The 21,929-nt window shown below is 44.5% G+C and overlaps 1 protein-coding gene across 1 annotated transcript in view; it reads left to right on the top strand.

The window, feature by feature from the left end:
- The window catches only part of LOC109881416 (slit homolog 1 protein-like), a 182,330-nt gene that overhangs the window by 29,921 nt on the left and 130,480 nt on the right, over positions 1–21,929 (top strand). The window contains exon 4 of the mRNA XM_031805094.1: positions 399–470. Within this exon, the coding sequence (XP_031660954.1) occupies positions 399–470 (72 nt within the window). The remainder of the gene's footprint in view (positions 1–398; positions 471–21,929) is intronic.

Here is a 21,929-nt window from a genome sequence, read left to right as displayed (position 1 = left end):
AACAATAAAAGTGACTCCAAAATGACACAGCACATTATTTACCATTAATTTCCATTGGACACAACCAAAATAAACAGCAAATGCATTCAACAAGTTTGTAGAGTCACAAGCTTGATGTAGTTATTGAGTGCTATATATATGGGACCAAATACTTACGTTTTTACCAATTTAATACATATATAAATTTGTCCCAATACTTTTGGTCCCCTAAAATGGGGGATGGGACTGTGCACAATATGGATGAAAATACCCTCAAATTAAAGCTGACAGTCTGCATTGTATCATGTCAAATCCAAAGTTCTGGAGTACAGAGCCAAAACAACAACACATGTGTCACTGTCCCAATACTTTCAGAGTTCACTGTATCTGCTGTACTAATAATGTATTCTCTGTGGCAGGCGCCTGAATAGAAACCAACTGCAGCACCTTCCAGAACTGCTGTTTCAGGAGAACCCTGCACTGTCACGTCTGTGAGTACAACACACTCTTATGTCTACTATCTTACACAGTCTCTTCGGTACAGACTCTCTGTCTCACTCCTGTGAGTACACACACTTTCTCCATCTTACTCCTTGTATGTGAGTACCCACATGCCTTCTCTGGCTCACTCCTGTGAGTACACACACTTTCTCCATCTTACTCCTTGTATGTGAGTACCCACATGCCTTCTCTCGCTCACCCTTTACCGGCTTCCTGCCATGGAAGTGTGTGGGTGTGCTTATGAACACTAGATGAGTAGAACTCGGAGTGCGTTGTCTGTATTGTTGAAAAGTCATCTGCAGAGTACGCTTGATGACTAATGCTCATATGACTATGTGTGTGTGTGTGAGGATGATTGAATAATGGAGCATTTGAGTGTGTTGGGTAGCAGGGACAGTTTGTTGTTGTTGGGTAGCAGGGACAGTTTGATGTTGTTGAGTGTGTTTGGGTAGCAGGGACAGTTTGATGTTGTTGAGTAGCAGGGACAGATTGATGTTGTTGAGTGTGTTTGGGTAGCAGGGACAGTTTGATGTTGTTGAGTAGCAGGGACAGTTTGATGTTGTTGAGTGTGTTTAGGTTGCAGGGACAGTTTGATGTTGTTGAGTAGCAGGGACAGTTTGATGTTGTTGAGTGTGTTTGGGTAGCAGGGACAGTTTGTTGTTGTTGAGTGTGTTGGGTAGCAGGGACAGTTTGTTGTTGTTGAGTGTGTTGGGTAGTTGGGACAGTTTGATGTTGTTGAGTGTGTTGGGTAGCAGGGACAGTTTGATGTTGTTGAGTGTGTTGGGTAGCAGGGACAGTTTGTTGTTGTTGAGTGTGTTGGGTAGTTGGGACAGTTTGAAGTTGTTGAGTGTGTTGGGTAGCAGGGACAGTTTGATGTTGTTGAGTGTGTTGGGTAGCAGGGACAGTTTGAAGTTGTTGAGTGTGTTGGGTAGCAGGGACCGTTTGATGTTGTTGAGTGTGTTGGGTAGCAGGGACAGTTTGATGTTGTTTTGTGTGTTGGGTAGCAGGGACAGTTTGATGTTGTTGAGTGTGTTGGGTAGCAGGGACAGTTTGATGTCGTTGAGTGTGTTGTGTAGCAGGGACAGTTTGATGTTGTTGAGTGTGTTGGGTAGCAGGGACAGTTTGATGTTGTTGGAGAGGAATCCAAACTGCTACTAGAGGAGTCATTATCGCTGGTCGTCTGGGTACGAAGTGCTAGTTTAGTGTTTGGTGATGGATCCCAGTCATTTATTCTCTCTCTACCACACACACACACACACACACACACACACACACACACACACACACACACACACACACACACACACACACACACACACACACACACACACACACACACACACACACACACACACACACACACACAGTACACACTCCCGTGGCATGACCATTCCAAAGTAAGGCTAAACTTGAATGGGTGTTCCGTTCCATTTTCAAAGGAAAATGAGTGTCCCTGGTCGATCGCTCCGGCACCAATCATTCCACTTCAGATTACCTGCTGCTGCATATGGGAATAATTAAACATTGGGACATGGAAAAATAATCTCCCTCTGCACTTCTCCTGTCCCTATTCCCAGTACCATTCCTAGTCCCAATCCTAGTCCTAGTCTCATTCCTAGTCCCAGTACCAGTCCCATTCCCAGTCCCATTCCTTGTCCCAGTCCCATTCCTTGTCCCAGTCCCATTCCTAGTCCCAGTCCCATTCCCAGTCCCATTCCTTGTCCCAGTCCCATTCCTAGTCCCAGTCCCATTCCTTGTCCCATTCCTAGTCCCATTCCTAGTCCCAGTCCCATTCCCAGTCCCATTCCTAGTCCCAGTCCCATTCCTAGTCCCAGTCCCAGTCCCATTCCTAGTCCAGTCCCATTCCTTGTCCCAGTCCCATTCCTAGTCCCAGTCCCATTCCTAGTCCCAGTCCCATTCCCAGTCCATATCCTTATCTAATCTTACCCGTCCCTTTCCACTTCCAATACAGTCTAGTCCACTCCTGTTAAATGTATATAGTCTTAGGACTGTCATCACCACTGTACGCTACACATGCATGAAGAAAATTCATGAAAGAAGGGAGAACCTTGAGCCATTGATTATCAACCAGACCAGACTCTGCCAGACAGCAGCTAAATGACTGGATTAGCAGATCTCTCTGCTTCCACTTCCACTGCTCTTTACTAGCTGGCTTCTTTCATAAGGAATTCTGCTTTTCAAACACATTCTGGAGAATTAGATCCTTGAGAATGTTAAACATGTGTTGACACCATTCACTGTGTGCCAGCGCTGTGCATGTCTGTGTTTTCTTCATTTTTCTGATTCTTTCCTTATTCCGCTAAGTTGACAAGGCCAAAGCCTGATAACGAGCATGCCAGCATTCATTTCAGCTGAAGAAGCGTATATTTGTGGAGCTTATTTTAGCATATAGCCAATATCCTCACACCAGCCTCATAAGAGCATATATGATAGAAAAGATACGTTATAGTCCAAAGAACAAAGAACAAAACATTATTGTTCCCAGCACAGTAACTTCAAAATATCTCCCCTCCAGTAGTCTTCTAGCAGACAAGGTCTACGCCAGTGTCTTTAAACAGAGCAGAACCGAGACAAAGAGGTTCCTGATGCTTCTTAAATCCTCACTGGGCTCCGTCTTTCTGTCACAACACGGGGTCGGGCCCAGACTGACGTAGTCAGGCTATAGCCAGTAGAGAGTCACTACACGGGGTCGGGCCCAGACTGACGTAGTAAGGCTATAGCCAGTAGAGAGTCACTACACGGGGTCGGGGCCCAGACTGACGTAGTCAGGCTATAGCCAGTAGAGAGTCACCACACGGGGTCGATGCCCAGACTGACGTAGTAAGGCTATAGCCAGTAGAGAGTCACTACACAGGGTCGATGCCCAGACTGACGTAGTAAGGCTATAGCCAGTAGAGAGTCACCACACGGGGTCGATGCTCAGACTGATGTGGTCAGGCTATAGCCAGTAGAGAGTCACCACACGGGGTCGATGCCCAGACTGATGTGGTCAGGCTATAGCCAGTAGAGAGTCACCACACGGGGTCGATGCCCAGACTGTCATAGTCAGGCTATAGCCAGTAGAGAGTCACCACACGGGGTCGATGCCCAGACTGACGTAGTAAGGCTATAGCCAGTAGAGTCACCACACGGGGTCGATGCCCAGACTGACGTAGTAAGGCTATAGCCAGTAGAGAGATCTTCGAGTACTTTAAAAAACATTTTCACTCCCACAGGAAGACGGTGTGTTTCTGTGTCTGTCTCTACACGTGCTCTAAGTGTTTACAGGGGCTTGTTAGGGTCTGCCTCTTAACAAGAGGGTTAATGGGAAAGCCTCCTGCCCTCAGGTGGAACTCTAATCCCAGATGTTAGCTATCTTCCCTTCTCACTCTATAGCTCTAGCTCTCTCTCTCTAGCTCTCTCTCTCTAGCTCTCTCTCTCTCTAGCTCTCTCTCTCTCTAGCTCTCTCTCTCTAGCTCTCTCTCCTCTCTCTCTCTCTAGCTCTCTCTCTCTCTAGCTCTGTCTCTCTCTCTTTAGCTCTCTCTCTCTCTCTAGCTCTCTCTCTCTCTCTCTATCAATTCAATTTCAATTCAATTCAATTCAAGGGCTTTATTGGCATGGGAAACATGTGTTAACATTGCCAAAGCAAGTGAGGTAGACAACATACAAAGTGAATATATAAAGTGAAAAACAACAAAAATTTACATTAACATTACACATACAGAAGTTTCAAAACAGTAAAGACATTACAAATGTCATATTATATATATATACAGTGTTTTAACAATGTACAAAAGGTTAAAGGACACAAGATAAAATAAATAAGCATAAATATGGGTTGTATTTACAATGGTGTTTGTTCTTCACTGGTTGCCCTTTTCTCGTGGCAACAGGTCACAAATCTTGCTGCTGTGATGGCACACTGTGGAATTTCACCCAGTAGATATGGGAGTTTTTCAAAATTGGATTTGTTTTCGAATTCTTTGTGGATCTGTGTAATCTGAGGAAAATATGTCTCTCTAATATGGTCATACATTGGGCAGGAGGTTAGGAAGTGCAGCTCAGTTTCCACCTCATTTTGTGGGCAGTGAGCACATAGCCTGTCTTCTCTTGAGAGCCATGTCTGCCTACGGCGGCCTTTCTCAATAGCAAGGCTATGCTCACTGAGTCTGTACATAGTCAAGGCTTTCCTTAATTTTGGGTCAGTCACAGTGGTCAGGTATTCTGCCGCTGTGTACTCTCTGTGTAGGGCCAAATAGCATTCTAGTTTGCTCTGTTTTTTTGTTAATTCTTTCCAATGTGTTAAGTAATTATCTTTTTGTTTTCTCATGATTTGGTTGGGTCTAATTGTGCTGCTGTCCTGGGGCTCTGTAGTGTGTGTTTGTGTTTGTGAACAGAGCCCCAGGACCAGCTTGCTTAGGGGACTCTTCTCTAGGTTCCTCTCTCTGTAGGTGATGGCTTTGTTATGGAAGGTTTGTGAATCGCTTCCTTTTAGGTGGTTGTAGAATTTAACAGCTCTTTTCTGGATTTTGATAATTAGTGGGTATCGGCCTAATTCTGCTCTGCATGCATTATTTGGTGTTCTACGTTGTACACGGAGGATATTTTTGCAGAATTCTGCGTGCAGAGTCTCAATTTGGTGTTTGTCCCATTTTGTGAAGTCTTGGTTGGTGAGCGGACCCCAGACCTCACAACCATAAAGGGCAATGGGCTCTATGACTGATTCAAGTATTTTTAGCCAAATCCTAATTGGTATGTTGAAATTTATGTTTCTTTTGATGGCATAGAATGCTAGCTCTCTCTCTCTCGCTCTCTCGCTCTCTCGCTCTCTCTCTCTCTCTCTCTCTCTCTCTCCTCTCTCTAGCTCTCTCTCTCCTCTCTCTCTCTCTCTCTCTCTCTCTCTCTCGCTCTCGCTCCTCTCTATCTCTCCATCTCTCTAGTCATTAAACCAGTCCTCTCATTACTTGTTTACAGGACAATACGGTGTTGGAAGGTGAGTACCCAGCATATTTAGCTCTAGTAGTTTGAGCTAAAAAGTGAAGTTTGGAAGAGAAAGGTTGTTGTTACTGTCAAAATCAACGAGAGAAATGCACTTCACTGTAGCTCTTAGTGTATTTTGATCATTTTAGTCTACAATGGTAAAACACATTCATCCTATTTGTAGAAGATGGAATTACTAACTCTCTCCAACTTTCTAACTATCTTTGTAGTTACCTCGCTCTCTCTCTTTCTCTCTGTGGACGCCTGAGAGATAAGTGAAACTGATGAATGAGGAGTGGAGCAGATAAGAGATTATTGGAGATAATGAGACATGATTGGAGATTATTAGAGATGGATAAAGCTGGGTGATGGATGGAGGTGCCTGATAGCGGTGTGAAAGAATGGGAAAAGAGGAGGAATAGAGGACTAGAAGAGGAATAGAGAACTAGAAGAGGAGTAGAGAACTAGAAGAGGAGTAGAGGACTAGAAGAGGAGTAGAGGACTGGAAGAGGAGTAGAGGACTAGAAGAGGAATAGAGAACTAGAAGAGGAGTAGAGGACTAGAAGAGGAGTAGAGAACTAGAAGAGGAGTAGAGGACTAGAAGAGGAGTAGAGAACTAGAAGAGGAGTAGAGGACTAGAAGAGGACTAGAAGAGGAGTAGAGAACTAGAAGAGGAATAGAGAACTAGAAGAGGAGTAGAGGACTAGAAGAGGAGTAGAGAACTAGAAGAGGAGTAGAGGACTAGAAGAGGAGTAGAGGACTAGAAGAGGAGTAGAGAACTAGAAGAGGAATAGAGAACTAGAAGAGGAGTAGAGGACTAGAAGAGGAGTAGAGAACTAGAAGAGGAGTAGAGGACTAGAAGAGGACTAGAAGAGGAGTAGAGGACTAGAAGAGGAGTAGAGGACTAGAAGAGGAGTAGAGGACTAGAAGAGGAGTAGAGGACTAGAAGAGGAGTAGAGAACTAGAAGAGGAGTAGAGAACTAGAAGAGGAGTAGAGGAGTAGAGGACTAGAAGAGGAGTAGAGGACTAGAAGAGGAGTAGAGGACTAGAAGAGGAGTAGAGAACTAGAAGAGGAGTAGAGAACTAGAAGAGGAGTAGAGGACTAGAAGAGGAGTAGAGGACTAGAAGAGGAGTAGAGGACTAGAAGAGGAGTAGAGGAGTAGAGGACTAGAAGAGGACTAGAAGAGGAGTAGAGGACTAGAAGAGGAGTAGAGGACTAGAAGAGGAGTAGAGGACTAGAAGAGGAGTAGAGGACTAGAAGAGGAGTGGAGAACTAGAAGAGGAAGAGTGCTGATTAAATGAATAATAACAGTGAAAACAGCAATATCCATCATCTTTAACAATCTGGTGTCCACCTCTCTCCCTCCGTTCCTAGTTCTTATCAATGCAGCTCTGTGATCTAGTCTCCTGGTCTGTAATTAGAAGGTGTTCACAGTGTGAGAGCAGGAGGAAGGAGGAGGGAGGGAGGTACTGCAGGGGGCCAAGGACTCAGTGTAATAGGTGCCTTCAGGGAAAAGCATCTGGTTTTGAGTGGATGGGGGGAAGAGGAGTAGGAGGGGGAAGAAGAGTTGGCTTGTTTATGGTCTCTCTCAGGATCTCTGTGTACTGCTGCTCGTCTTGGTGCCTGTCTTATGTATGACACACAAACTGGAGGTTCCTTTTAGGCTTAGTCTACAAATACAGGAACAGGTATTTAGGTGTAAATAATGTGTGATGGTTCAACTGAACGCTCCGACCATCCACTACAACAACAATCAGCCTGTGGCTGAATCTAGTTGCCTACCCCTGGGCTAGGGGTTGTTCCTGTACTGGGCTAGGAGTTACTATTGGACTGGGCTAGGTGTTGTTCCTGTACTGGGCTAGGAGTTACTCCTGGCCTGGGCTAGGGGTTGTTCTTGTACTGGGCTAGGAGTTACTCCTGGCCTGGGCTAGGGGTTGTTCCTGTACTGGGCTAGGAGTTGTTCCTGTTCTGGGCTAGGAGTTACTCCTGGCCTGGGCTAGGGGTTGTTCCTGTACTGGGCTAGGAGTTGTTCCTGGACTGGGCTAGGAGTTACTCCTGGACTGGACTAGGGGTTGTTCCTGGACTGGGCTAGGAGTTACTCCTGGACTGGGCTAGGGGTTGTTCCTGTACTGGGCTAGGGTTTTTTCCTGTACTGGGCTAGGGGTTGTTCCTGTACTGGGCTAGGAGTTACTCCTGTACTGGGCTAGGAGTTACTCCTGTACTGGGCTAGGAGTTACTCCTGGACTGGGCTAGAAGTTACTCCTGGACTGGGCTAGGGGTTGTTCCTGTACTGGGCTAGGAGTTACTCCTGGACTGGGCTAGGAGTTACTCCTGGACTGGGCTAGGGGTTGTTCCTGGACTGGGCTAGGAGTTGTTCCTGGACTGGGCTAGGAGTTACTCCTGGACTGTGCTAGGGGTTGTTCCTGGACTGGGCTAGGAGTTACTCCTGGACTGGGCTAGGAGTTACTCCTGGACTGGGCTAGGGGTTCGATATGCAGGCAGGATGGGGTGAGAGGTCAGGTCAGTTCTATGATAGGGGTTAGGGGAGGAAGCAAGGGTGGCTGTGGTTCCCTTTACCTACAACATTGGTAGGCTAGGTGTGTGTGTGCATGTGTGAGTGGGGGGGGGGGGGGGGCAAGAGGAGATGGGGGGGGGGGGGGGGTAAGAGGAGAGGAGAGGAGGGGAAGGGTGCAGTCCCCCCTACACTGTGGGGGGTAAAGATTGGTAGAGAAGATGAGTGTCTGAGAGATTTTTTGGGGTGTGTAAAGGGGTGTGGTTTGTTGCTTGTTTCCGTGCTAATGCTTGACAACAGGATTGGTCTGATACACAAACCCTAACACAGACACACAGAATAATACTGCATGTAATTACACACACAGACACTAATTACACTAATTATAATATTGTGAAAGCAGACATTCACTTGAGATAACGTTCTTTCTAAGGTTCATTTAGAGAAAAAGGGCCTTAGCTATGTCTTCATGCATTTAGCCCTATGTGTTTCTATTGGACTGACTCTGTGTGTTCACTGTGTTTGTTTGGTGTTTGATGCTGGGGAAAATGTTTCTCAGTGGGACATTCAGGGAGATTCTGTTATTATTGGGAGAAATCCTGTGTGTGTGTGTCTATCTGTCTATATCATGAATCCTCTCCTCTCTCTGTCTATATCATGATTCCTCTCCTCTCTCTGTCTCTATCATGAATCCTCTCCTCTCTCTGTCTCTATTATGATTCCTCTCCTCTCTCTGTCTATATCATGTCCTCTCCTCTCTCTATCTCTGTCATGATTCCTGTTCTCTCTCTCTCCGTCTCTATCATGAATCCTGTCCCCTCTCTCTCGATCTCTATCATGATTCCTGTCCCCTCTCTCTCGATCTCTATCATGATTCCTGTCCCCTCTCTCTCGATCCCTATCATGATTCCTGTCCTCTCTCTCTGTCTCTATCATGATTCCTGTCCTCTCTCTGTTTCTATCATGATTCCTGTCCTCTCTCTCTGTCTCTATCATGATTCCTGTCCTCTCTCTCTGTCTCTATCATGATTCCTGTCCTCTCTCTGTTTCTATCATGATTCCTGTCCTCTCTCTCTGTCTCTATCATGATTCCTGTCCTCTCTCTCTGTCTCTATCATGATTCCTCTCCTCTCTCTGTCTCTGTCATGATTCCTGTTCTCTCTCTCTATCTCTATCAAGGTCCCTGTCCTGTCTCTCTCTCTATCTCTATCATGGTTCCTGTCCTCTCTCTCTATCATGATTCCTGTCCTCTCTCTCTGTCTCTATCATGGTTCCTGTCCTCTCTCTCTCTATCTCTGTCATGATTCCTGTTCTCTCTCTCTATCTCTATCATGGTTCCTGTCCTCTCTCTCTCTCTATCTCTATCATGGTTCCTGTCCTCTCTCTCTATCATGGTTCATGTCCTCTCTCTCTGTCTCTAACATGGTTCATGTCCTCTCTCTCTGTCTCTATCATGGTTCATGTCCTCTCTCTCTATCTCTATCATGGTTCATGTCCTCTCTCTCTCTATCTCTATCATGGTTCATGTCCTCTCTCTCTCTATCTCTATCATGGTTCATGTCCTCTCTCTCTCTCTCTCTATCATGGTTCATGTCCTCTCTCTCTCTCTCTCTCTATCATGGTTCATGTCCTCTCTCTCTCTCTCTCTATCATGGTTCATGTCCTCTCTCTCTCTATCTCTATCATGGTTCATGTCCTCTCTCTCTCTATCTCTATCATGGTTCATGTCCTCTCTCTCTCTCTCTCTCTATCATGGTTCATGTCCTCTCTCTCTCTATCTCTATCATGGTTCATCTCCTCTCTCTCTCTCTATCATGATTCCTGTCCTCTCTCTCTCTCTATCATGATTCATGTCCTCTCTCTCTCTCATGATTCCTGTCCTCTCTCTCTATCATGATTCCTGTCCTCTCTCTCTCTCATGATTCCTGTCCTCTCTCTCTCTCATGATTCCTGTCCTCTCTCTCTCTATCTCTATCATGATTCCTGTCCTCTCTCTGTCTCTATCATGGTTCCTTTCCTCTCTCTCTCTATCTCTATCATGGTTCCTGTCCTCTCTCTCTCTATCTCTATCATGGTTCCTGTCCTCTCTCTCTCTATCTCTATCATGGTTCCTGTCCTCTCTCTCTCTATCTCTATCATGGTTCCTGTCCTCTCTCTCTGTCTCCATCATGTTTCTAGTCCTCTCTCTAGCTCTATCATGATTCCTGTCCTCTCTCTCTCTATCTCTATCATGGTTCCTGTCCTCTCTCTCTCTATCTCTATCATGGTTCCTGTCCTCTCTCTCTCTATCTCTATCATGGTTCCTGTCCTCTCTCTCTCTATCTCTATCATGGTTCCTGTCCTCTATCTCTGTCTCCATCATGTTTCTAGTCCTCTCTCTCTCAATTCAATTTCAAATTATGGGGCTTCATTGGCAAGGGAAGTGTATGTTAACATTGCCAAAGCAAGTGAAATAGACAATAAACAAAAGCAAAATAAACAATAAACATAACAGTAAAGATTACACTCCCAAAAGTTCAAAAGGAATAGAGACATTTCAAATGTCATATTATGTCTATATACAGTGTTGTAACAATGTGCAACTAGTTAAACTACAAAAGGGGAAATAAATAAACATAAATATGGGTTGTATTTACAATGGTGTTTGTTCTTCACTGGTTGCCCTTTTCTGTGGCAACAGGTCACAAATCTTGCTGCTGTGATGGCACACTGGAATTTCACCCAGCAGATATGGAAATTTATCAAACTTGGATTTGTTTTTGAATTCCTTGTGGGTCTGTGTAATCTGAGGGAAATATGTGTCTCTAATATGGTCATACATTTGACAGGAGGTTTGGAAGTACAGCTCAGTTTCCACCTCATTTTGTGGGCAGTGAGCACATAGCCTGTCTTCTCTGGAGAGCAATTGTCTGCCTACGGCGGCCTTTCTCAATAGCAAGACTATGCTCACTGAGTGTACACAGTCAAAGCTTTCCTTAAGTTTGGGTCAGTCACAGTGGTCAGGTATTCTGCCACTGTGTACACTCTGTTTAGGGCCAGATAACATTCTAGTTTGCTCTGTCTTTTTTGTTAATTCTTTCCAATGTGTCACTTATCTTTTTGTTTTCTCATGATTTGGTTGGGACTAATTGTATTGCTGTCCTGTTGCTCTGTGGGGTGTGTTTGTGTTTGTGAACAGAGCCCCAGGACCAGCTTGCTTAGGGGACTCTTCTCTAGGTTCCTCTCTCTGTAGGTGAGGGCTTTGTTATGGAAGGTTTGGGAATCGCTTCCTTTTAGGTGGGTGTTGAATTTAACAGCTCTTTTCTGGATTTTGATAATGAGTGGGTATCGGCCTAATTCTGCTCTGCATGCATTATTTGGTGTTTTACGTTGTACACGGAGGATATTGTTGGTTAGTGAGCGGACCCCAGACCTCACAACCATAAAGGACAATGGGTTCAATGACTGATTCAAGTATTTTTAGCCAGATCCTAATTGATATGATGAATTTTATGTTCCTTTTGATAGCATAGAAGGCCCTTCTTGCCTTGTCTCGATCGTTCACAGCTTTGTGGAAGTTACCTGTGGCGCTGATGTTTAGGCCGAGGTCTGTATAGTTTTTTTGTGAGCTCTAGGGCAACGGCGTCTGGAAGGAATTTGTATTTGTGGTCCTGGCGACTGGACCTTTTTTGGAACAACATTATTTTGGTCTTACTGAGATTTACTGTCAGGGCCCAGGTCTGTCAGGGCCCAGGTCTGTCAGGGCCCAGGTCTGTCAGGGCCCAGGTCTGTCAGGGCCCAGGTCTGTCAGGGCCCAGGTCTGTCAGGGCCCAGGCACAGAATCTGTGCAGGATATCTAGGTGCTGCTGCAGGCCCTCCTTGGTTGGTGACAGAAGCACCAGATCATCAGAAAACAGTAGTCACTTGCCTTCAGATTCAAGTAGAGTGAGACCTTCTCTCTCTCTCTCTCTCTCTCTCTCTCTCTCTCTCTCTCTCTCTCTCTCTCTCTCTCTCACACACTTGTTTTATTTTATGACTTTATTATTTCATTCTAAGTCATCTCATGTCTATAGAGCTGCTGCCTATGCTGTCTGACAAAATCACAATTTGAGTAGTTCTTCAAAGTAAATAAGGCTTTTATGACTGCTGAATACCAACTGTCAGTCCCTTAGATCATATCTCCTGAAGCAATGTTTTATGACTGCTGAATACCAACTGGCAGTCCCTTAGATCATACCTCCTGAAGCAATGTTTTATGACTGCTGAATACCAACTGTCAGTCCCTTAGATCATACCTCCTGAAGCAATGTTTTATGACTGCTGAATACCAACTGTCAGTCCCTTAGATCATACCTCCTGAAGCAATGTTTATGACTGCTGAATACCAACTGGCAGTCCCTTAGATCATACCTCCTGAAGCAATGTTTTATGACTGCTGAATACCAACTGTCAGTCCCTTAGATCATACCTCCTGAAGCAATGTTTTATGACTGCTGAATACCAACTGGCAGTCCCTTAGATCATACCTCCTGAAGCAATGTTTTATGACTGCTGAATACCAACTGGCAGTCCCTTAGATCATACCTCCTGAAGCAATGTTTTATGACTGCTGAATACCAACTGGCAGTCCCTTAGATCATACCTCCTGAAGCAATGTTTTATGACTGCTGAATACCAACTGTCAGTCCCTTAGATCATACCTCCTGAAGCAATGTTTTATGACTGCTGAATACCAACTGGCAGTCCCTTAGATCATACCTCCTGAAGCAATGTTTTATGACTGCTGAATACCAACTGGCAGTCCCTTAGATCATACCTCCTGAAGCAATGTTTTATGACTGCTGAATACCAACTGGCAGTCCCTTAGATCATACCTCCTGAAGCAATGTTTTATGACTGCTGAATACCAACTGGCAGTCCCTTAGATCATACCTCCTGAAGCAATGTTTTATGACTGCTGAATACCAACTGGCAGTCCCTTAGATCATATCTCCTGAAGCAATGTTTTATGACTGCTGAATACCAACTGGCAGTCCCTTAGATCATACCTCCTGAAGCAATGTTTTATGACTGCTGAATACCAACTGGCAGTCCCTTAGATCATACCTCCTGAAGCAATGTTTTATGACTGCTGTATACCAACTGGCAGTCCCTTAGATCATACCTCCTGAAGCAATGTTTTATGACTGCTGAATACCAACTGGCAGTCCCTTAGATCATACCTCCTGAAGCAATGTTTTATGACTGCTGAATACCAACTGTCAGTCCCTTAGATCATACCTCCTGAAGCAATGTTTTATGACTGCTGAATACCAACTGGCAGTCCCTTAGATCATACCTCCTGAAGCAATGTTTTATGACTGCTGAATACCAACTGTCAGTCCCTTAGATCATACCCCCTGAAGCAATGTTTTAAGACTGCTGAATACCAACTGTCAGTCCCTTAGATCATACCTCCTGAAGCAATGTTTTATGACTGCTGAATACCAACTGTCAGTCCCTTAGATCATACCTCCTGAAGCAATGTTTTATGACTGCTGAATACCAACTGTCAGTCCCTTAGATCATACCTCCTGAAGCAATGTTTTATGACTGCTGAATACCAACTGTCAGTCCCTTAGATCATACCTCCTGAAGCAATGTTTTATGACTGCTGAATACCAACTGTCAGTCCCTTAGATCATACCTCCTGAAGCAATGTTTTATGACTGCTGAATACCAACTGTCAGTCCCTTAGATCATACCTCCTGAAGCAATGTTTTATGACTGCTGAATACCAACTGTCAGTCCCTTAGATCATACCTCCTGAAGCAATGTTTTATGACTGCTGAATACCAACTGTCAGTCCCTTAGATCATACCTCCTGAAGCAATGTTTTATGACTGCTGAATACCAACTGTCAGTCCCTTAGATCATACCTCCTGAAGCAATGTTTTATGACTGCTGAATACCAACTGGCAGTCCCTTAGATCATACCTCCTGAAGCAATGTTTTATGACTGCTGAATACCAACTGGCAGTCCCTTAGATCATACCTCCTGAAGCAATGTTTTATGACTGCTGAATACCAACTGGCAGTCCCTTAGATCATACCTCCTGAAGCAATGTTTTATGACTGCTGAATACCAACTGTCAGTCCCTTAGATCATACCTCCTGAAGCAATGTTTTATGACTGCTGAATACCAACTGTCAGTCCCTTAGATCATACCTCCTGAAGCAATGTTTTATGACTGCTGAATACCAACTGTCAGTCCCTTAGATCATACCTCCTGAAGCAATGTTTTATGACTGCTGAATACCAACTGGCAGTCCCTTAGATCATACCTCCTGAAGCAATGTTTTATGACTGCTGAATACCAACTGTCAGTCCCTTAGATCATACCTCCTGAAGCAATGTTTTATGACTGCTGAATACCAACTGTCAGTCCCTTAGATCATACCTCCTGAAGCAATGTTTTATGACTGCTGAATACCAACTGTCAGTCCCTTAGATCATACCTCCTGAAGCAATGTTTTATGACTGCTGAATACCAACTGTCAGTCCCTTAGATCATACCTCCTGAAGCAATGTTTTATGACTGCTGAATACCAACTGTCAGTCCCTTAGATCATACCTCCTGAAGCAATGTTTTATGACTGCTGAATACCAACTGTCAGTCCCTTAGATCATACCTCCTGAAGCAATGTTTTATGACTGCTGAATACCAACTGTCAGTCCCTTAGATCATACCTCCTGAAGCAATGTTTTATGACTGCTGAATACCAACTGTCAGTCCCTTAGATCATACCTCCTGAAGCAATGTTTTATGACTGCTGAATACCAACTGTCAGTCCCTTAGATCATACCTCCTGAAGCAATGTTTTATGACTGCTGAATACCAACTGTCAGTCCCTTAGATCATACCTCCTGAAGCAATGTTTTATGACTGCTGAATACCAACTGTCAGTCCCTTAGATCATACCTCCTGAAGCAATGTTTTATGACTGCTGAATACCAACTGTCAGTCCCTTAGATCATACCTCCTGAAGCAATGTTTTATGACTGCTGAATACCAACTGGCAGTCCCTTAGATCATACCTCCTGAAGCAATGTTTTATGACTGCTGAATACCAACTGTCAGTCCCTTAGATCATACCTCCTGAAGCAATGTTTTATGACTGCTGAATACCAACTGTCAGTCCCTTAGATCATACCTCCTGAAGCAATGTTTTATGACTGCTGAATACCAACTGTCAGTCCCTTAGATCATACCTCCTGAAGCAATGTTTTATGACTGCTGAATACCAACTGTCAGTCCCTTAGATCATACCTCCTGAAGCAATGTTTTATGACTGCTGAATACCAACTGTCAGTCCCTTAGATCATACCTCCTGAAGCAATGTTTTATGACTGCTGAATACCAACTGTCAGTCCCTTAGATCATACCTCCTGAAGCAATGTTTTATGACTGCTGAATACCAACTGTCAGTCCCTTAGATCATACCTCCTGAAGCAATGTTTTATGACTGCTGAATACCAACTGGCAGTCCCTTAGATCATACCTCCTGAAGCAATGTTTTATGACTGCTGAATACCAACTGTCAGTCCCTTAGATCATACCTCCTGAAGCAATGTTTTATGACTGCTGAATACCAACTGTCAGTCCCTTAGATCATACCTCCTGAAGCAATGTTTTATGACTGCTGAATACCAACTGGCAGTCCCTTAGATCATACCTCCTGAAGCAATGTTTTATGACTGCTGAATACCAACTGTCAGTCCCTTAGATCATACCTCCTGAAGCAATGTTTTATGACTGCTGAATACCAACTGTCAGTCCCTTAGATCATACCTCCTGAAGCAATGTTTTATGACTGCTGAATACCAACTGTCAGTCCCTTAGATCATACCTCCTGAAGCAATGTTTTATGACTGCTGAATACCAACTGTCAGTCCCTTAGATCATACCTCCTGAAGCAATGTTTTATGACTGCTGAATACCAACTGTCAGTCCCTTAGATCATACCTCCTGAAGCAATGTTTTATGACTGCTGAATACCAACTGTCAGTCCCTTAGATCATACCTCCTGAAGCAATGTTTTATGACTGCTGAATACCAACTGGCAGTCCCTTAGATCATACCTCCTGAAGCAATGTTTTATGACTGCTGAATACCAACTGGCAGTCCCTTAGATCATACCTCCTGAAGCAATGTTTTATGACTGCTGAATACCAACTGGCAGTCCCTTAGATCATACCTCCTGAAGCAATGTTTTATGACTGCTGAATACCAACTGGCAGTCCCTTAGATCATACCTCCTGAAGCAATGTTTTATGACTGCTGAATACCAACTGGCAGTCCCTTAGATCATACCTCCTGAAGCAATGTTTTATGACTGCTGAATACCAACTGGCAGTCCCTTAGATCATACCTCCTGAAGCAATGTTTTATGACTGCTGAATACCAACTGTCAGTCCCTTAGATCATACCTCCTGAAGCAATGTTTTATGACTGCTGAATACCAACTGTCAGTCCCTTAGATCATACCTCCTGAAGCAATGTTTTATGACTGCTGAATACCAACTGTCAGTCCCTTAGATCATACCTCCTGAAGCAATGTTTCTCTATGGCTCTTAATTCCACGTTGGCATTATAGGTATTGTGTGTAGGCCAGACACACAAAATCTAAATGTAATCCATTTTAAATTCAGGCTGTAACACAACAAGATGTGGAAAAATGTAAGGGGTGTGAATACTTGCTGAATGCACAACATAATGTATTTTTAGCTGTGCCATAGGATTGTATGTAATTATGAGTTCCTTGTTTTCAGGTTGTGTTGTTTCTCCTTCGTGTGTGTGTTTTGGTGTTTAAGTTCTTGTTTGTGTTCTTCGGCTCTTGGCTGCTCTGTTTGTCATATTTTTAACCCAGTTATCATGAGTGTTCAGTGTTGTCTGTTAGATGGGGTCGGACATGGAATTAGAATAGTAGAATGGACATGAACCTTGTTATGATGGGATAAAGGTCAGCCATGTTGGTCAGGGTGTTGGTTAACTGTGGTTTGCCAGTGGTGTGATAAGATATTGTGTAAATGTATGAATTTACCTCCACTGTTTGTTAGTTAGCCAGACAGTTTTTAGTGGAATGAGTCCAACTGTTTTCAAATGAACTGACAATATGCCAACATTTTCTTCAAACAATGCAGTGAATGCACAACCATACACTGGCTGAAATCAATTGATGACAGGACTTAGAGAAGTTGTAAATGCAACAAGTAGACTTCTGATTTTGTATCGTATAATAGCACTCACAGCTTTTCAAAGAACATATATTTAAGAAGCTATTTATACAGAAAATGTGTATAAAACCTATATAAACTGTATTTATAATTATATGAAGATATTTAGGGTTGACAATAATTCTACTAAACAATGTCTTATACATCACATGCCTTACCAAACCGTGTGTGTGTGTGTGTGTGTGTGTGTGCAGACGGACTGGTCTGGTTACTATGAATTGATACAGCATGAATAAGACATAACAGTGAGAGGGATATGTGTGTGTGGCCGTGTAATGCGTGTAACGTGTGTGTGTGTGTGTGTCTCAAGGGGTTTGGTGAAAATGACATACAAGAGACAGACAGACAGACAGCCACACACACACACACACAGCTTTTTTCTGCATTCACTGGTCTGGTGAGATGCTAGAGTTCGAGCCAGTAATAACAGCACGTATACTGGCAGCCCTGTGTGTCTGGAACAGCATATAGAGGTAGGATGCAGAGATGTTATAGTGACAGCCCTGTGTGTGTGTCTGGAACAGCATATAGAGGAAGGATGCAGAGATGTTATAGTGGCAGCCCTGTGTGTGTGTCTGGAACAGCATATAGAGGAAGGATACAGAGATGTTATACTGGCAGCCCTGTGTGTGTGTCTGGAACAGCATATAGAGGAAGGATACAGAGATGTTATAGTGACAGCCCTGTGTGTGTGTCTGGAACAGCATATAGAGGAAGGATACAGAGATGTTATACTGGCAGCCCTGTGTGTGTGTCTGGAACAGCATATAGAGGAAGGATACAGAGATGTTATAGTGACAGCCCTGTGTGTGTGTCTGGAACAGCATATAGAGGAAGGATACAGAGATGTTATTGTGGCAGCCCTTTGAGTGAGATGTCAGGTCTTTCTAAAAAAGGAAAATCCATCATTTGAACTTTGAACTTTTCTTTGAGTAGCTCATCAGTCTCTCTCTTTCGGTGAACATGACATAGTAGTGTACATGACATAGTAGTGCACATAACAATGTAGGGCACATGGCAGTATCATCACATTTTCAGACTCTTGGCTACATCAGCCATATCTGCTCTTTGTCATCTTCAGATACCTATACTGTGTTTCAGGTGATAGACCTTTGCAGGGCTTCCACAGTACGCTAGGGTAACCCCTGGTGGTAACAGCAAGGCGACGTGTGTGTGTTGCCCAGTTCTGGGTCTCCGAGTGTCACCAGGCAGCACGCCACGGAGCTCTGGCCTTGACACCTCTCCCTGGGGCGATGGCAACAAACATCCCCTCTCCCTTCCTGGGTAGCCTACAGGAAGCTGCTGCTCCAGCCTGCAGTCTCCGGCTCTGCTACTGCCTGTTAGGGTAAACAAACAAACTGCAGGGCAAATCATACACACACACACACACACACACTCTCTCACACACACATCTGTTCATAAACGCACAGAGACCCACATGCACACACTTCTGTCTTTTTAGCAACTGGGGTTCCCAACCAATCCGGCGAGGGAAAGACAGAGGGAGGGATGGAGAGGGGAGGGAGGAGCTGGTAAAACACAATGAAAGGGGTGTGTGTAGATTGATGTGAGGTTTTAGATTGGCTTCAGGCTAAACCAAGCGGTTGAAAGTTGTTCCAATTCAAACTGCTGTTTAGTGATCTGAGTCACGTAGAAAGTGTCTAATTTAAACATAGTTAGCAGTTTGGTATGAATGGTGTGTCAGATAAAGTTTAGTACAGGGATCATCAACTATAGATTCAGCCGAGGGCCAATTTCTGTCTTGAGTGGACGGTCAGGGGGCCTGAACATAATTATACATCATTTGTAGACAGCAAATTGACAGCAAGAAGCCCATACAGATATAATATCTGACTAGAACATAATAATTTCAAGCCTTGCTTACATGTGTATATGATCACAGTATCTCTGTATTACGTGTGGGAATACGATGGAACAGATTTCCAAAATGGAAGTAAAATCACATTTTTTAAATAAGAGTTTTTGTCCAACATAAACAATACAATACAAAATGAAATCACCCTTCAGGCCAAATTCGGGCCGTGGGCCACCAGTTTGGGAACCCTGGTTTAGCAGATAGCTTCGCAGTTCAGTTATGGTGTGTGTGTGGTGCGGGCATGTGTGTGTGTGTAATTACAGGTTTAAGGCAAATCCATTTTTCTGTAGAATTCCTTCCTCTCCCCCCGGCTGTGTGTGTGTGTGTGTGTGGTTTTGTTTGCAGATCCATTCTTAGAACACCTCCAGGCTTCTCTTTGTTCTCTACATTCCAGAGGAGTTAAATAGGGATGACTCTGGTCTCTCCTTATAGCCTCCAGAACAGCTCTGTGTGGATGGGTGGATGACTGAGATGTGGGAGGTCGTGGATGGGATTTACACCAGTGAGTCATGGAGTAGAGTAGTTTTACCCCTAACCTCACATCTAGGTTCAGCTTGTTCTACCTCTGCCCCAACTGTCTCTCTGTCTTGCAATTCAATTCAATAAGACTTTATTGACATGGCAAGTAAAATTATTTACATTGTCAAAGTATGCATATAAAAAAAATGGCGGGACCAACAGCAATAAGGGATCAATATTAATAGTAGTTGTGGAAATGTGATTTCCATTAACAGCAACTACCAGCTCTAATGTGTTATATTCTCCTACATTCATTTCACACTCAAATGGTATCAAGAATATGCATAACCTTACTTCTGGTCCTGAAAATTTCTTTGCACTTGCAATACAGTCTTGCAAAACTCTGCATGCAGTATTTCGATTGGATGTTTGTCCCATTTGGTGAATTCATTATCAGAGAGCTGACCCCGTACTTCACTGCCATATAGAACAATTTTGAGCCAGATCCTAATTGGAATTTTGATTTTAATGTTTCTTTTAATGTCTCAGGTCGTTCATTGCCATGTAAAAGCTACCTGTGTTGCTGATATTTAGTCCTAGATACATATAGTTTTTGGTGTGTTCTAATAGCGCGGTGTCCAAATATAATTCATATTTGTGATCTTCATTTCCAGACCTTTTTTGGAATATCATTATATTAGTTTCTTTAGGTTAACGGTCAGAGCCCAGGTCTGACAGAACCTGTGGTTAACGGTCAGAGCCCAGGTCTGACAGAACCTGTGGTTAACGGTCAGAGCCCAGGTGTGACAGAACCTGTGGTTAACGGTCAGAGCCCAGGTCTGACAGAACCTGTGGTTAACGGTCAGAGCCCAGGTCTGACAGAACCTGTGGTTAACGGTCAGAGCCCAGGTCTGACAGAACCTGTGGTTAACGGTCAGAGCCCAGGTCTGACAGAACCTGTTGTTAACGGTCAGAGCCCAGGTCTGACAGAACCTGTGGTTAACGGTCAGAGCCCAGGTCTGACAGAACCTGTGGTTAACGGTCAGAGCCCAGGTCTGACAGAACCTGTGGTTAACGGTCAGAGCCCAGGTCTGACAGAACCTGTGGTTAACGGTCAGAGCCCAGGTCTGACAGAACCTGTGGTTAACGGTCAGAGCCCAGGTCTGACAGAACCTGTGGTTAACGGTCAGAGCCCAGGTGTGACAGAACCTGTGGTTAACGGTCAGAGCCCAGGTCTGACAGAACCTGTGGTTAACGGTCAGAGCCCAGGTCTGACAGAACCTGTGGTTAACGGTCAGAGCCCAGGTCTGACAGAACCTGTGGTTAACGGTCAGAGTCCAGGTCTGACAGAACCTGTGGAGACGATCTAGGTGCTGCTGTAACCCCTCTTTAGTGGGAGACAGCAGCACCAGGTCATCTGCGTACAGCAGACCCTCCTTAGTGGGAGTCAGCAGCACCAGGTCATCTGCGTACAGCAGACCCTCCTTAGTGGGATACAGCAGCACCAGGTCATCTATCTACAGCAGACCCTCCTTAGTGGGAGTCAGCAGCACCAAGTCATCTGCGTACAGCAGACCCTCCTTAGTGGGAGACAGCAGCACCAGGTCATCTGTCTACAGCAGACCCTCTTTAGTGGGAGACAGCAGCACCAGGTCATCTGTCTACAGCAGACCCTCCTTAGTGGGATACAGCAGCACCAGGTCATCTGCGTACAGCAGACCCTCCTTAGTGGGATACAGCAGCACCAGGTCATCTGCGTACAGCAGACCCTCCTTAGTGGGATACAGCAGCACCAGGTCATCTGTCTACAGCAGACCCTCCTTAGTGGGAGTCAGCAGCACCAGGTCATCTGCGTACAGCAGACCCTCCTTAGTGGGAGACAGCAGCACCAGGTCATCTGTCTACAGCAGACCCTCCTTAGTGGGAGACAGCAGCACCAGGTCATCTGTCTACAGCAGACCCTCTTTAGTGGGAGACAGCAGCACCAGGTCACCTGTCTACAGCAGACCCTCCTTAGTGGGAGACAGCAGCACCAGGTCATCTGCGTACAGCAGACACTTGATTTCAGTGTTGTGTAGGGTGAGACCAGGTTCTGCAGATTCTTCTAATGTTTTTGTCAATTCATTCATGTAGATGTTAAATAGTGTTGGACTTATTGGGCAGCCCTGTTTCACTCCACGTCCCTGAGAGAAGAAGTCTGTTTGCTTGTTTCCAATTTTAACCACACATTTGTTTTTAGTGTACATTGATTTAATAGCATCATATGTTTTCCCTCCAATACCACTTTCTATTAGTTTAGAAAAAAGACCTTCCTGCCAAATTGAATCAAATCTTTTTTTGAAGTCTACAAAACACGAGTAGATTG

The sequence above is a fragment of the Oncorhynchus kisutch genome, linkage group LG25 (assembly GCF_002021735.2).
Source record: "Oncorhynchus kisutch isolate 150728-3 linkage group LG25, Okis_V2, whole genome shotgun sequence".
NCBI lineage: Eukaryota > Metazoa > Chordata > Actinopteri > Salmoniformes > Salmonidae > Oncorhynchus > Oncorhynchus kisutch.
Note: the sequence above shows the minus strand (reverse complement) of the source record. Positions and strands in the feature narration are given on the sequence as shown.